General features: G+C 47.6%; 2 protein-coding genes across 4 annotated transcripts in view; both read left to right on the top strand.

Moving 5' to 3' along the window:
• Positions 1–8,348, top strand: part of KIZ (kizuna centrosomal protein) — a 29,071-nt gene extending 20,723 nt beyond the window's left edge. For both annotated transcript variants that reach the window (XM_053973601.1, XM_053973600.1), the window contains 2 exons: positions 6,519–6,562; positions 8,113–8,348. In XM_053973601.1, coding sequence (XP_053829576.1) covers positions 6,519–6,562; positions 8,113–8,216 — 148 coding nt within the window. In that variant the 3' untranslated portion in view covers positions 8,217–8,348. The remainder of the gene's footprint in view (positions 1–6,518; positions 6,563–8,112) is intronic.
• Positions 8,349–11,926: 3,578 nt separating this feature from the next.
• Positions 11,927–16,361, top strand: part of XRN2 (5'-3' exoribonuclease 2) — a 32,434-nt gene continuing 27,999 nt past the window's right edge. For both annotated transcript variants that reach the window (XM_053972510.1, XM_053972509.1), the window contains exons 1-3: positions 11,927–12,064; positions 15,987–16,114; positions 16,214–16,325. In XM_053972510.1, the coding sequence (XP_053828485.1) occupies positions 11,990–12,064; positions 15,987–16,114; positions 16,214–16,325 (315 nt within the window). In that variant the 5' untranslated portion in view covers positions 11,927–11,989. The remainder of the gene's footprint in view (positions 12,065–15,986; positions 16,115–16,213; positions 16,326–16,361) is intronic.

The raw sequence follows: 16,361 nt of genomic DNA, 5'->3' as shown, positions 1-16,361 counted from the left end.
GGACCAGGCTTAAGGTTGCTGTTTCTGTAATCAAACACTGCAGGTTTGGAACACCACAGGATATGAGCTCCTCCTTGCTTTTAATCCTCTTGCTCCACAGCTTTTTAGGCTGTTGTGGGTGAGGCCAGTTCTGATTCTGCAATTGCTGTTAAAATAATAGAATTTCTATAATTCAAGCACATTAAATACGAGCTGTAACCAAGCATTGATGACTGGTGTTCCTGCTTTTGTGTGGTATTAATTCTTACCATCTTAGGTTCAATTGTCTTCTCTTTTCATATTTTCTGGAACTTTGAGAATGACAAGCCAATGATTATCCTGCTTTGTGCTATGAAATGCAGGTGTTCCTGTAGATGAGTTTTTGAGATGTTATATTTTAGCTCTTCCCTGAAGCCTGGGACAGCAGGAATAGCAGGATAGGGCCCTGAGAACTTACAGGATCACTGCGGCTGAGTAAAATGTGTAATTTAAAATTAACTATTTTTTATTTAAAATAAAAATTGTCCAAAGTAAACCTCATTGCTGCTACACTGCTGGCCAATTGTGCCTGCAGCCACTTCTGCCTCAGTTAGAGGCTGTACTTTTTTTTTGCCTTTTTTTTTTCTTTTTCTCCAATTTTAATTTGAAAGAGACTTCAAATAATTCCCTCTGGTCTATAATTCCAGGCCTCAGAGTGCTCAGCAGCAGTACACTTTGTGCAGGGATACGTAATGATGCTGCTTTACAAAACCAACGGTAATAAATCTGTAAGTCAGTGTAATGAGTTAGTTTCTGTAAATGGCTCAAAGCCACACTGGGGTTTGGGAGTAGCCCTGGGTGCCGGCTGCCCAGAGCGCGGCACAGGGAGGAGGAAGAGGCAGAGCTGTTTGCAGCTGGGCTGTGCCATGCGGTGCCGCAATTCTGCAGCACTGCAGCTCTGCTCCTGGCAGCCACTCCTCGGGCTTTATTGCTTTCACAAGTGGTCTCAAACCCACTACTTGAGAATAAACATCCCTGCGAGCTCAGCCGTGGCACTTTATAAATTCTCCTTTGCCGTGTTTTGTCACTGAGCTGATGAGTGACCTCGGTGCGGACCCCACCGGACCGGAATAAAAACCATGGCTCCTCTGATGTCCCCCAGACAATAATTATCATGCGCCAGTTAAGCCCAAACTACAGCTGAGGGATTTTACTTTAAAGCAGAGGCTTGGGCGCAAAAATGCATTTATAGCTCTTTGTCTGGCACCTCATTATGTGTGGGCCTGATTCATTAAGTAATTGGTTTGCAGTTGTTTACATGAGTATTAAGGCTTTCTATTCAGCAGCCTTTGAGATACACATTGTGCAAATGTTGCATGTTATGAATGCAGAATGAGGGGCCAGGGCCTGGCCCTATTGGCTAAACACTGCGTGCTGTTGAAAAGCAAGAGAAAGAGATTGGGTGCTGTTTTGCATAGCAATGACTTTCTTAATAAGCTTTACAGATTGATACACACAAGCTATAAAAGATGCAAAGAGATACTCTTAGCACATTTATCCATGCTCATTTCACTATTATGGGCCTGGAGAAGGGGAGAATTGAGGGCTTTCATACTCGGGTTTTCAGTGCATGTCTTCAGTGCATGAGACTTAATAGAATCCGATGTTTATTGTATTATAAATCATGGGGAAGTAGGCAGATCTGCAACAGTTTATTATTAAAGATTCTTTCAATGTAAATCTTTTTCTGCCATTGTATTTCCTACAGCAAAATCATTTTGTGGTTGAGTGGGGATGAAAGGCATAATGTACGACGGAGTGAGTCTTAATAGGAAGCTGCTCTCCGAGTAAAGACCACTTGTTCCCTTTTGTTCAGCGGTGCATGCCAGAGCTTCCTCTTCTCCCACAAATGCTGCCTGCTCTACCTCCAGCAAGAAAACTGCTTTTCCCTGGCTCCTTTAGTTTCCTGGGGAAATATTTCTATGCACGGAGATGCACCTCTGGGTGGGGTGTCAGGGTGCTGCAGCAGGCGAGAGGGCATTAAATGACATGGTCCTGGGGGAAGAAGGTATCAGAAGTCAGGGCTGAGGATGCTGGCGAGTGCAGGCGGGTGGGCAGCTATGTGTGTGGCATTCCGGGGGACTGTAGCGATGGATGCAGCCAGTGGAGGTCACTCCTTTTCTGGGAATTCCCCATTTCGGATGCAGGCGTTTTATTTTTCTTTGACTTGTTTGTGCTGTCTCATTTCCAAATAATCTAGAGATTAAAGGTGCATTATCAGCTGAGAACCAAAGCTCACTTTGGATTTGTCAGGAGACCAACACGGCATAAAGTCTTTTAAACTTTAGTTAATCTCCTGGAAGGACTCTAGGGGGTGTCTCTGAAGGCTGGTTTTCAGCCCTGTTGCCCAACACAGCTGTAGTGACATGCAAGTAGAAGTTGTCAGAGTCGAATTCATCTCTTAATTGTTCCTGGACCCGTTTGCTTTGGCCATCGGGGGGCACTCGGGTTCTGTGCATCCCCCACTTCCCCCTTCCCAAACCAGTCCTGACACCAAAAACTCTGCTGTGCTCTGAGGAGACATCCCAGAGCTTTGGGGCTGGCAGTGCTCAGGACATGCACAAATGCATTTCCCTTGGAAATCCAGGAGAAGTGCCATCGTGTCAGTCTGGATTCTTGGGAGGTGCACTCAGAAACAAGGCAGGATCCAATGGTTTTATCCCCTCAACATACTCCCAGTTGTCAAATGGCTTCTGTAAGAAGCTGACTGAAAATTCCAGCAGGATTTTCTGCTATTCCAGCTGTTTGTGTGAGCTTTGTTTCCTCTGTCTGCACCCTCAGCTGTTGCAGAAGCAGTGCTGCTGGGGTGGCACTGCCCTGCCAGGTGTATGGGGAGAGGCACCAACATCTGCCAGCTGAGCACAGAGGAAACAGTTGATTTTTTTGGCACTGCCCCTGCTCTCCTGCACAGCTTCCTTTCATCAGCGTTGTGATGCATCTTTGTGTCAGTGGGGTTTTTTTTCTCCAGCATGGTGAATCCAAACAGAGACTGGTCTTAGACACAGCTCGACAGAAATCTTTGTGTCCTAAAATAAGGGTCATCCTACTCACAGTGTAATTACTGAAGTTCAGTGTTACTACTCCAGCTCTGGCATGATGAATGGACTTTTGAATTTATACTGCCTATGTGACACTGTGCAGAATATGTACTGTAGGTATTTGGTTTTCCAGGGTGGGAAAATTCCTCTGTTGGCATTTAGGATTTCCCAAATTTTTTGGGTGTCTTTTTCGCTTGACACTAAAACATAGAAGTTCAACAGGTACTTTAGCAAGTAGACCCTCAGGCTACGGTAAACATTTTCTGCTGTTTTCCAGCAAGCCCCCTTGATTACTTTGGCTCTTGTTGTCCTGGCATTTTCCTTGATGGCTCAGGTTTTAGCTTTTATATTTTTCAGATTCTCTACTGCTTTAGTATGTAGATCTGAGCTTCATATTAAGGGAGAGTAAGGTCTCTTCACAGAGTAGGTAGACAAAACAATTCCTTCTCTAGCTGGGGACCAAGGACAAACAATACAAATCTCAGGCCCAAGAGTATAAACAACAGCGGAATGAAGAGAGAAAAACAAGGATAAGACTTGATAACCTAAAGCAATTAGCTCCAATATGCAAATGGACCAGAACTTATAAAAGTGAGAGAATTTGTGACCAGTTGTCCATTTTTGTGATCATTTTGGGTTCATCTTGGATGTAGCCCTGGTTGGGCTCTTGTACTGCCCAAGGTGTATCCATTGAGGTTTTTTAATAAACATCTACTTTATTCTTTAACTCCATCTAGCTTCTGTTCTAGGTCAGCCTTCACAAGGCATCATCCTCTTAATATTCATTTTCATTATAGAGGAAAAAATATTTTCTTGGAGCTTTTTCATTCCTTACTGTTGCAGCATCTTCAATACAAAAAGCCTGTTTCATCAGAGAAATGGAGAGATTAAAAGGCTCTTTGAAGTGAAACTGGTTTGGGTTTTCTCTTTGTCAGAGCCTGGGTTCAGTCTGGAATTATTTTAGGGAAGAAGCAAATGTGTAAATGGATATTGGAGGGTCACGACAGGGGATTAGTGAAGGCTCTGGAACCAGCCTGGCTCCATTTATAGCCCGAAAATGTCTCGGCAGAGGTCTATGCCCATTGTGTGCTGTGGCTGCTGGGTGAGCTGCCATGGCTGGGGCTGCCGAGCGCAGCTGCTGCACGATCCAAAGGTGCTGCTGCATCTCTCCAGCTTCGCACACCTCACTCCAGAATTTATCCCCTGCAGCATTTCCCAGGTTTGGGCTGGGGAAGCTGCTGTTCCTCCTGGCCTTTCTGACGTCCTTGCTCCATTTTCTGTATCTGCCCAGCATTTCCTTGTGCTGACAGCTCTCCTGCCAAGCCTTTGCTGCCCCCCTGTCCCCATCTCCCTTCTCTGGGGATGGCTGTGCTTAGCTTTGGCTCCGGGCTCTTTGGGGAGTGAACACCATTCAACACCTAGTGGGTTAGCCCCAGGAAGATGAACCCCAGGGAACAGATGGTGTTCGGTAGAACACAAACATCTCTCTCCCTGCTCTTAACTTCCTGGGAAACTGGGGTACCAGTGGGAAGGTCTCCAGATGTTTACACAGCCATGGTGGTCCTTTCTCCATGGATCCCTTAGCTGGATCTGGAAGACCAAGCCCTGGAGATGTGGGCAGTCCTCCCTGGTGATCCTCAGCACTGGACCGAAAGCACTGACCCACTGGTGTTTGTTGTGGGGTTGCACCACAGAGAAAAGTGGGACAGAACTGAGAAAAACTCAGTTGTCAAATGGCTTTTGTGAGAAGCGAACTCCCAGGAACCCCATGCTCCCTTCTCAGCAGCAGGCTGGGGTGTGGCCAAGGGGAAGCGATGGCTGCTGCCCCCTAATCTTCTCCTCAGCTACTTGAAATGGTTCCTGTGCCAGCATCCACAGGAGGAACCTCGCCAGCTACAGCTCAGAAACAAGTGATTTCCTGCTCCATACCCTGGGGAAAACAGCGCAGCCTCTTGAGCACATTTTCATGGACTGAGCCTGGGATGCTTGGAGCACCTCCTGGGAAGTGCTGAGGACCGGGAGATCTGGCCAAAGGGAGCAGGAGCTCAGGGTGTTCAGCAGGATCAGCCCAGAGGCTCAGGTTTCAGATCCTCTCTGGGTATCCTGTTGAGTGAAGGCCTTTGAAGGAGAAGTGAGAGTATAAGGCAGTGCGGAGTCTTGTTTGGAATAAAAGGGAAAGCTGGTGGGATGGTGCACTAAAGGAAAGTTGGAGAAACATTTGAAGCCCAACAGTTTAAAGTTTTTTACTGAATAAGGTCATTATGAGTTACGTCATTGTTAAAACTCTGCTAGAGCTGTCACTTGGTACTCGCGCTTCTGCCTTGGTTTGGTCCCTTGGTGGAACCTGGGCTGTGTTTAATATTCTGGGAATTTCTGTCTGCAAAGCAGGAGTCTTTGGAGAATAAATAAGATTAAACAGTGGGAGCTTTCTCTGGGTTAAAAGGAAGAGTAGCTCCACCACTGGTAGCTTCAATGTGTGAAACTTTACATGTGGCTTTCCAGCTGCAATCCCAAATTCTGACTGAATACTGAGGGTAATGCAAGTAAGGAATCACCTTTGCTTTTTTTTGTCTCCTTCACAAATGCCTCCACAATAGTGGAATATTTGCAGCTCCCCACTTTAAGCACTTCTATATTGGCTGCCACATTTGTAAATGAAACACAGCAAATCACAGATATTTCAGAGAGTCCTGTTGTGACTGAGGCCACAGCTTCAAACTGCACCTTGACATTGACTTACATTCCACTGGTGGGCCCAGTGATGTACCAAATATCTCCTATTTGATCTTCCTTATTAAAATCAGCTGAAGCTTTATTTTTGGAGTTTCTTGCAGGGCTGCTGCTGTAACAATTAATTCTCCCCCATGTTTGCCCCTGTGCGATTATTCCGCAGCCCCAACACAATGCACGCACTGCACACAAAAGATCAAAATGATTCCAGCTTGTTTGAGAGATTCAAAAGGACCTGTGATGCTCCAGACACAAGAGCAGCCATTTAGCAGAGCAGGGTTGGGCTGCACACACATCAAGGTAGATCAAAGGCAGCGGAGATTGCACATTGCGGTGGGGCTGGGGGACAGTGCCGGGACCTGGAGTACCGCAGGGAGCAGCACTGGGTGGGATTTGGTTTTGTTTGGATTTTGACTTTCTGTACTTTGTGTGCTCTGAAAGGCAGCAGCAGCTTGGCAGGGCTCTGCTCCTCTGTACCTTAACTCAGTGCTGGTATAAATCAGTGCTGTTACCAGGGAATGACTCCAGGAACAGCTGGACCAGTGTCCCTCCTGCACATGAATTTCTCCACCTTTTAGGTGAAGAAGTCTGTGATTAAATGGTTATTTGAAAAAAAAATAGTTACAGAAGTTACTGGGTTGTTTTTTAAAACCATTTCACAGTATTTTTTAAAAAGTCCTTTACGTTTTTTTAATTGGAGACATTGTGCTGATTGTTTGAAATATTTTACAGGACTGAATTGCAGAAGGAAACAGTAACTGCCATAAAATCCAAAGGTAAGAGACAAATGTTAAGCTACTGAAAATGAGTGTCTTTCTAGTTAAATTTATACCATAGAAGCCCTCCTGGAATGTTATGACCTGTATAAGGTAGAGAGAAGGGGAGGCTGTCTCTGGTGGGAGCCAGCAGGGAGCTAAGGAGGACAAATCCAGGGCAGAGAGATGTTTGTTTGGGGCTGGTGTGGAATGGGTCGAGATCTTTGCAGGGTTTAATCAAATGTCAGTTAACAGCAGGTGGAGGGAACCTGGAGAAGGAGAAACTTGGGGGTTCCTTGGTCTTCTGTGTGACCTGGGACATGGGTGGGTGCAGCTGGAACGTTTTGTGTGTGGCCAGGCTGCTTTTATTCTGAATTGATGTCTGGACCCTGCGTGTTTTTGCTGCCCACACATTCCAGTTCCCCCTTTACCCCCTGCAGAGCCCACCAGGGCCTGCAGCCACCTCTGACAGAGCCTCCTGCCACCATAGCAGCACTGGGAGCCAGGATCCCTCCACCTCGAGCCCTGCTCTGGGTGCTGGCAGTCCGGAATGGCCTGGTTTTAGAGATGTGGCATTGAACTGAGGTACAGATGCCATCAAGGACAGCTGCTTTGGTAGCACTTGAAAGGCTCTGGCATGCCTGGCCCCTTTCCTGTCTTGGAGCCATTCAGCGTGGCAGCCAGCACGGGGCTGGCTCTGATGTTCCCAGTAGAACACAGCCCCACGGCCCAGGGGGCTGGGGATGGAGGATGAAAGATACAGATGCTGCATTTGTAGATAAGGTATTCATGGAGCTGGTGCCGTCAGAGGCACCAAAGTGTCTCAAACATGAGCTGCAGTGTCTGTGTGAGTATGACAGCCTTCCTCCTCCCACTGTCCCTGGCCAAGCCCTGAGCCTCATTCCAGCTGCCTTTGGACAGCCAGCAGCCTCTGGATTAGGTGGGAACAGAGAGCATGGCTCTGTCAGCTACTGTGGCCCTGACTTCATGTGCCACACTTCCCACTCTGTCCTATGCATGGGTCAAAAGAATTCACATCTCCAGAGATCTCTCAGGCACTCTGAATTGCCTTTCACTGCTGCTGTCAGTAAAAGGGTTTGCTGATTCCCAGAGCCTAAGGTTAAATCCACGTGCTCCACTGAGATCAGGCCTGCATGGATCTGCTCTGATCTCCAAGTGGTGATTTTTCATTTGTGATGTCATTGCTATTTTTGTGCCAATCCTGTGATGTCATGTCACCAGTCCTCTGGTGACTTAATCGCAGGGTCAAGTAGTGGGGACAAAGGGGAAGAGAATAGACAAAGCTGCAATTCAGGCAGCATCTGGTCAAATAAATTGCTTGGAGTGGAAATGTTCTGCCCAGCTACCTTGCGGCACAGTAGAGTGGGAGCATTGAATGAGGCCGCTGTCCAGCAGCCGCTCTGCTGCCAGACACGCACACCTGGGGCTGAGGCTCCCAACTCCCAGCCCTCGGTCAGCCTCAGGAGACCTGTCCTGTGCTCATGGCTGTGACAAGTGGCACAGCCACAGAAAAGGTTTTACACCTCTGCTTTCCATCTTCTCACCCGCAGCATTCTGGGGCGAATCTGACGACAGCTGCTCTGAGCTCGAGGCTGCTTTGTGCCCACAGTCCCATGGCACAGATTCAGATGACTTTGATGACTTCTATGACTGAGATTCTCCCACTGGCTTTTGGGAAGAAACAAACTGTTTTCTTTTACACAGTGAGTGTGCCACAGGCTGAAGCACTGCCTGTCACTTAATTGGCAAAGAAAATTTAAATACCAAATAAACATAATGGATCCTATATATTGTCTGTGTGCTCTCTCTGACCTGCAGTGTTGTTCTGCTCTGGCGGGAACCCTGCCCCATGACAGTCCCCTCCCGAGGCTTGTGGCATCCCAATATTGGGACTCCAGTGCTAGACGGGGTTTGGGAAGAAGCAGACAAGCATTGTGGGTATGCAGACAGGCGCTGCTGGGGTGGGCTGGTATGTTTGATCTTTATCTTCTTCTGCAACAGATCAAGCAGAAGAAATGCATAAAATGTCCATTTGTAATTCAGCACATTTTGGAACAGAGCAGCATTTACATGTGGCAAGCCCCAGTGCTTTCCTGCTTTTCCCTGCTTTGTGAAATCCATGCTGGCATTGCTGTGTGGACATCACAGTAATTGGATGACTCCAGGAGCTTCATGCATTTTTAATTTTCTTCTTTTCATTCCTTTTATCTAAAATTAACATGAGATTTTCTTTGGGACAGAGAAACCAGGGGACATGTTAAAGCTATTCATAAATGACGACAAGTTCAAAAGCAGAAAGCAGCACACCAATTAAGCTGTGCTGTGCCGCACCCCACGTCTCCCAACACAGGCACCAATCTCTGTACCCCATCCCTCAAAACCCAGCTAGAAATGGGATCAACATTCAGTTTGATAAGAGGAACGTGTAGGCTGAGAGCTCAACAGAACAAAATGACTTACAGAAGGCTTGGAACTGAGCAAGAGCCCTTGGCACAGCTGGCTACTGTGGGTTTCAGTCTGCCATCCATGAAGTTGCAGCCTGGAATGTTCTGGGAACGGGGAAATCTGCTGCACCAAGGATGGAGTTGGGTGAGTCTGCAACCAGGGCTGACATCCTCGGAGACTGCTGGGCTCGACTAAAGGACTGCAGCAACTGACAGAATGAGAGGACATAGTCTTAAGCTGCGCCAAGGGAAATATAGGTTGGATATTAGGAAAAGGTTTTTTACAGAAAGAGTGATAAAGTACTAGAATCGTCTGCCTCGGGAGATGGTGAAGTCACCATCTGTGGACCTGTTTAAAAAAAAGACTAGATGTGGCACTCAGTGCCATGGTTGAGGTGTTAGGGCATGGGCTGGACTCAGTGATCTTGAAGGTCCCTTCCAACCTAGTGATTCTGTGCCTAAAGCCAGACTTTACTGAGGGCTTTAATGTCCTTTTTACCACACCAACTCCCTGTGTCTGTGGGACTGCTGCCTGCTGCCATTGCTGTGGGGTGGGCATGTTGCTCAAGGCCTGGGAGGAACGTGGAGAGGAGGAGCAGCCCCTCTGGGAAAATCCAGCAGCTTGCACTGCCAAGGGACATTGCCTCAGCAGTGCAGTGTCTTTGGAGCTCTGAGCTCCTCCTGAGTGACTCCAGGCTGCTGATGTCAGCCCACCTTCTGTCTGTTGCATGACACCAGTCTGTGGGGCTTTCCACCGCCAGAGTCCGGGTCAGCCCTGACAGCGGCCCATGACAGGTGACAGATGGCTGCAGAGCCACATGCAGCCAATCTCTGCCTCTTGGTGTCAGAGCGATAGCCAAGTTCCTCCAGAGCGTTATTTATGATACTCTTATTGTGCACAGACTCATTAGATGCAAAACATCCTGCCAGTCAACTTCCCCGTGCTCCTTCACAGCTGGTGACAGGTGACACTGACGGACAGAGGGACTGGAATCAATACACCCTGAACAGATTCCCATCAGCACGCCACTCATCAGAGGAAAGTGCCCGAGTGGGAAGCTTTCCCTGCTCCTGTCCAGGGTGCGCTGCTTTGTGCACACTGGATGTGCAGTTGGCAAGTGAGACCTGGGCTCACCACCCGGCACAGCTGCTGGTGCTCAGACCAACTTTTCAAGGAATTCTTTGCTGCAGTATTCATTTTTCCAGCACTTGTTTACTCAAGCAATTATAAGATAAGGTGATCGCCTTTCATTTGCATCCGCCTGCCTTCTGTTTTCTTCGTCATTATCAGAAAAACAACAGATTGCCCATGAATACAAACAAAATGTTCATGTTAAGCTGCCATGCTCCGTACAAAATTCTGGGAGGAGAAGCACTACAATAGGAAGCTTCAATCAGGGAACATTTTGTAAGGAACAGGTAAAGGAAAATCTTCAGCTGATACCACAGGTGTGGTGCAACTACAAAGTTGCAGGGGAAATTTATTCAAGTCACAGATTTTATTGAGAGGAATGACAACGGAAAACGGCTTAACAACAGCCAAGTGAGGATAAGAATAATGAGAGACACAATATTGGGTTAATTTATTCTACAGTGAATTAGCCACGTACCAAGGTTCCCCTCTGCTCCCCAAATCGGCGGCACTGACTCAGCAAGCACTGCTGAGATTTTGTTATTTTTGTTAATGACTCCCGGGCCACTGTTCCCTGTCCTTGGCCCTGTGGCTGCCCTGCTAATGGAGCTGATGTGTGGCAGTGGGATACGGCAGAGCAAAACCCACCTTGTCTTAATCCCGTTTAATTCCCGACCATTTAATTTCATTTTGGTGCCGTCGAACAGTCACAAATTAACAGTATTTGCTTAAGCCATAGTCAGAGCAAGGGCACAGAGACTCTTTGCCTCGTGTTGCTCTCAGGAATCACGTAGAGCCATTTCCCACTGGAAATGTCCCCTCAGAGGGCACAGAGCAGCCATGCCCTGAATTGCTCCTGTTATTGCCAAACACGGGATAAGTAAAAATTGTCTGAAGTCGGGATGTTCTTTAATGTAAGATTTTTGTATACTTTCATGCAGAGACCTAATTAGTGCATCCCTTCAAGGACACCCTGGAACCACCAAGCTTTAAGGATGTAGGAAATCCAGATGTTGGTGCCTATGTGTGCATTCCTAACTTGGCAAAGCACCCAAATTCCATGTATCCTATAGCTGAACTGTGTTTGTTGTAACACTGAAACTCACACCTATAGGCCAAGAAGAGGTGCAGACCCTTCCCCTGAGCACGTGGAAGAGTTGGCTGGGATTATGTAACTCGTGGAAATTACTGATCAATCCTAAGAGAGGCTGTGCTGGGGAAGTTGCCAACTCTGGATTTCTGAGTATAAGTAACAGTGGTTGTGCTGGATTTAGGGAATATATTGAGCATGCAGCTCACGCAGCACTGAAATAAATCATCTATGTCTCTCTTAATTATTGACTTGTTGGGCAACACTGCCATGTGTGCAGCCTAAAGCACCCCACAGCAGCACCCCATGCTTGCTTTTTAACAAGGTGCTAAGGGAAGGTGATTCTCCTATTAAACTGCTCGTTTATGGCCATTTTTGAAGAGAAGTTGCCACACTTCTTGTCTTGGCTGAGCATGAGGGCAGCAGTGGGGCTGTCTCAGGCTTTGCTTTTCCTCCTGGATATCACTTTTGTGCCCTCTGGTTTTGCTTTTCCCCTCTGAGCGTCCCTTTCGTATCCCAGAAGCTGCCCAGACACGTTTTGGGGGGCGCTGTCCCCTCACGCTCCTGGCCTCCTCTCAGGCCACCATTGCTGCGCCCTCAGCCCGCACCCAACATGGCGGCGGCGGTGGCGCCGTGCGCGCACCCACGTGACCGCGCACCCTCCCTTCCTCCCTTCCCGGCGAGCTCCGCGCCGCCCCCCGACCCCGGAAGTGCCGCCGGTGCCGCGGGTCCCGCTCGCCGCAGCCCGTCCCGCTCTCGCCATGGGGGTCCCGGCCTTCTTCCGCTGGCTCAGCCGCAAGTATCCCTCCATTATCGTCAACTGCGTCGAGGAGAAGGTGAGCCGGCCGCCCGGCATGGCACGGGCCCGCTGGCGGCCGCCCCAGGGCTCCGCGGGGCGGGCGCGGGGGGCCGGGGCCGATGCGGCCGCACCGGTGCAGCCCCCGGTGCTGAGTCCCCGGTGTGCCCCTGTGGGCTGCCCCGAGGCCTTTCCAAGGCAGGTCAGTGGGTGGGTGGATTGGGGCTTTGTTTGGGTTTGGCTCGGGTGTTGTTTAGGATTGGGAGAGGTTTGGGTTTTTTTGGGGTTTTGGAGTTTTTTCCAGATTTTTAGTCCCGGTGGAAGCGGCCGCTGTGCGGGAGGAGTTATCCCAGCGCCTCGTTCAGTGCCGTTGGCGCGCGTGAGCGCTCCTGGAAGGAACGGGCGCGTGGAGGAAGTGGGACTGGGCACCGGAGCAGGGAATCGAGTTTCCCTTCCGATTTTCCCTTCTCCGGCCGCTTCGCTGGAATTCCAGCCCTTCCCGACGCCCTCGGCTCTGCCCTCATGCGACTTCGACCCGGAAAAGTAGGATTTGAGGCAATGGTGAAATTTGAGTAGGGAGCAGTGGGAGTGCTTTTTGCTGTTTCTTGAATGTTTTTCACAGTCCTTGCTTTCCCACAACTTTTTTGGAGGGGAATTAGAAGCCGCAGCAAGCTTCGGGACTTGCTGGAATCACGAGTGCAGCTGCCTCTGGCGCTACATCCAAGACTTACACCAAGCTTGTGCTTGTGTTCTAACCTTGATCAGCTTCAGGGGGTTTTCTCTCGTTGCTGATGTTTTTTAGTTCAGGATAAACATTTCCTGGCCAAACAGGGAGCTGGTTATTCCAATGACATCCTCTAAAATCTGGCTTTCAATGGCAACAGCAGCAGGTTTCAGTGAAGGCTATGACACAAGATACCACAGCTGCCTTTCCAGGCAGTATTGCAGCTGAAATGATGTTTGTTTACATGTTTTTTTTGGGCTGGTTCATTCAGGCACATGCCTGCAACCAGGAGGATGTTGTGCCGTCCTGTGGGACACAGCGGGAGAGGACAGGGAGGATGGGGGTGGGGGGGGTTCCCTTCAGCGGCAGGCTTTCACCTGGTGATTTACTGTGGTAAATTTACTGTGCTGCACCGTGGTGGATTTACTGTGCCCTGAGCGTGGCAAGTTCTCCTCCTCAGGGCTAATTCAAGCCTTTCTGAGGAGGCAGACTCTGGAGTTCTTGCTTTCTAAACTGCTTTTCCCATAGGCTTTTCCAAATAATTTGTGTTCTGTTTTGTTAGATTGTACTGGCTGCGGTCTGCTTGTTTGGAAAGTTCAGGGCATGTGCTGGGGCTTCTGCCTCTCTGCTTCTCCTCCCACAGTGTGATCATCTTGGGGAAACACCTGGAAGGTGATAAAGAGTGGGAGCACGGTGGAGGAGATCAGGGAAAAGAGGATGAAATGGTGGAATTCCATGTTGAAGCTGCATGTGTGCCATGCCTGCAGCAGGATGTTCAGCTCTGTGCTTTTCCAGGGTGTTTTTGTGTTTCAGATTCAGGCAGTGAAGCACAGGTTTGGTTAAAATTGTGAGTTGCTGTTGTGGTTTTATTACAGCTGTGATTTCAGGCCCTCAGCAAGGTAAGAAGTTTGTTACCTGTTGCTGTGAGAAGTCAATTTTTAATGGGAGATAATTAAGATCTAAAATCTGCCTGGGAATTCTTGTATAAAAAAAGGGGGGTTGTGGGCTTAACAGTTTCTCTTAATGCTGTGCTCCAGCAGCACTGGCTCTTCTGGTCTTTGCACCATGTGACCTCTCCTGAGGCTCTGGGAACCCTCAGCCTCTGGGGCTGTCCTGGATAACCCTTTAAGATCTGTCATTGAAAAGCAGAAACAATTTAAACAGCAATTATATCCGTAATAGTTCGGGGCAGTTGTCTCTAAGAGCAGATTTGCCTTTTTCAACACATTTGTAAATGTTAGATTAATCTCTGTGTAATCAAAGCTGCCCTCACATTTAGGCAAAACAGAGGTTTGCATAGCCCTGATTTTACTGATTGTGTGTCTTTTTTTCAGTCTTCAATAATTGAAATTGTACCAGCCAAAGTTATTTATTAAAATAAGTGGAAAGACACAACAAATTCCTTGAATTGCATTTGCCATAAGTGAAGTGGCAGGTCTTGCTGTCCTCATCCATGTTGCCTTGTTCCAACTCAAAAGCGTGTTGCAATTACAGCCAGGACAGCACATGGATAAATCATATTCATTAACATTTTTTTATATTCAAATCTGGTCATGAATCTGAGAGTGGACTAGGACAGCAGGGAGAAGCTGTGGTTTGTCTTACTGTCAATGAATTTAAGCTTCTCTCATGATGTAATCAGTTCCATGTGTGTTTTAGGATTGCTGTAAATCTCTCTAATCAGAAATTTTGTATCTCCTGGTAGCTTGTCTCTTTGAAATACTGAAAAGTTGATCCTTGTTCTCTTACCTTGCTAGATTAATCAGATTTAAGAAAAAGAAATAATTTTCTTCTTAAGCTAAGCAGGAAGAATGAGAGGAAGATCTTGAAGATAATAAAAAATCCAGGAGAGACTATTCTTAATCAAATGGACAGGAATTAATAAAGCTGCAGCTGAAGTATCATGTTTGAAGATCTGTTTTCAATGGTTTCAAAAGAGGCTGTAGATGAGAAGTGAACAGTTTAGTTATATGACAAGAGATATCGCTGCCACATACTTCAGCCTTCCTTCCACACGACTGCCGTATGAGAACCCCAGTGGGTTTGTGAAGGGGGGCTCATTTTCTGCCTCACAGAGCTGGGATTCCTTCTGAATCCCATTTAGCTCTGGAGAGAGGGTGGTTGGGGATCAAGGAGAATCCAGGGGGTAGCCCAGAAGAAGGTACAATGTTTGTACTGACACTTAGTTTCTGCTAACACCACCTTCTTTTGAGTGTGTGTGTGTCTGGAGAGCTCAGTAAAGGAGGCAAACAGTGGTGCTTGGGGGTGGCATCTGTCAGGATAACTGTGCCAAATGTAATTACTGCATCAAGACTTTAGAGGATTTCATTCTGAGGATAAGAAGTCAGCCAGTCCTGCTGCTGCTTTAAGCAGGAAAATTTTCCAAAGTTGATGGCATAATCTGTAAGTTTTGGGGTTTTTTTCTTTCTGAATCTCCATCAGAGATGTGGGGAACTCACTCAGTGAGTAGCAGGCTGTCTGCAGACAGAAGTTTGGGAAGGGCATAATGTTGGCTCAGCAGCAGCTGCTGAGCTCCATGTGATTGGAGACCCAGCGGAATCCCGGTTTTCCCTCATCCCAGACACTCCTGCAACCATAGCTTTCATCTCAGAACATGCCATTCATTTTTAAACTTGGCTTTATGCCCAGCTGTTCAAGAGCACACTTTGTTTCACCTTTGGGTGTATTATAACCCATTCCAGACAGAATTACTCTGAAAATCATCAGGCTTTTCCTTGCTCAGGTCCTGTCTCTTCCATGCTCTTAAGGTTTAATCCGTGTTACACCTGTGGCTGGTGGAAGGGAGAATCAGTGTTGCTAATTGCCTTTTGACCAAACTAACCACAAAACCAAACCACAAGCCCAACGACAACAAAGGTCCAAACAAACCTGAAATTATGGTGAGGAAACAGAAGTGACCATGATTGTTGAGGATGTTGACGAATCCACTGCTGGAGCAGCCCAGGCACAGGTGGCTCTAGGCGGTTTAGGATGAAGAAATAGTATGAGATATGGGAACTTCTTGTCAGGAGGAAAAAACAACTCTTCCATAACCCATCATCATGTTTTCTGGTTAAAACAGCTGTAGAAAGAAGTGCTGTTTAATAGTGAAAAGTGCAGTTGCAGGTAGTGTGGGTACTTATTGCTCTTTTTTTCTGCTGCTGCTGTTAAAACCAAAACAGGCTTTTGTGAGTCTGTGCATTAGTAGCTGAAATCCTTGTCCCCACTGCATCCCCAGGTCAAAGAGTGCAATGGTGTCAAGGTCCCCATTGACACAAGCAAGCCCAACCCCAACGAGGTGGAGTTCGACAACCTCTACCTGGACATGAACGGCATCATTCACCCCTGCACACACCCAGAGGACAAGTAAGGCTCTTTGTTTGGGTCTTTGCAGGTGACATCTCTCTCTTTACAGGATTAATCTCTGACAGGATTTCAGGTGTTAAATTGAATGCTCTGTTTTAGGCCAGCACCCAAAAATGAAGATGAGATGATGGTGGCGATTTTTGAGTATATCGACAGGATCTTCAACATTGTGAGACCAAGGAGACTCCTTTACATGGCCATAGATGGAGTGGTGAGTATTGACACACTGGGTTTCCAGCTGGAAAAT

The sequence above is a fragment of the Vidua macroura genome, chromosome 3, assembly GCF_024509145.1.
Source record: "Vidua macroura isolate BioBank_ID:100142 chromosome 3, ASM2450914v1, whole genome shotgun sequence".
NCBI lineage: Eukaryota > Metazoa > Chordata > Aves > Passeriformes > Viduidae > Vidua > Vidua macroura.
This window is presented reverse-complemented; position numbering and strand designations above follow the sequence as displayed.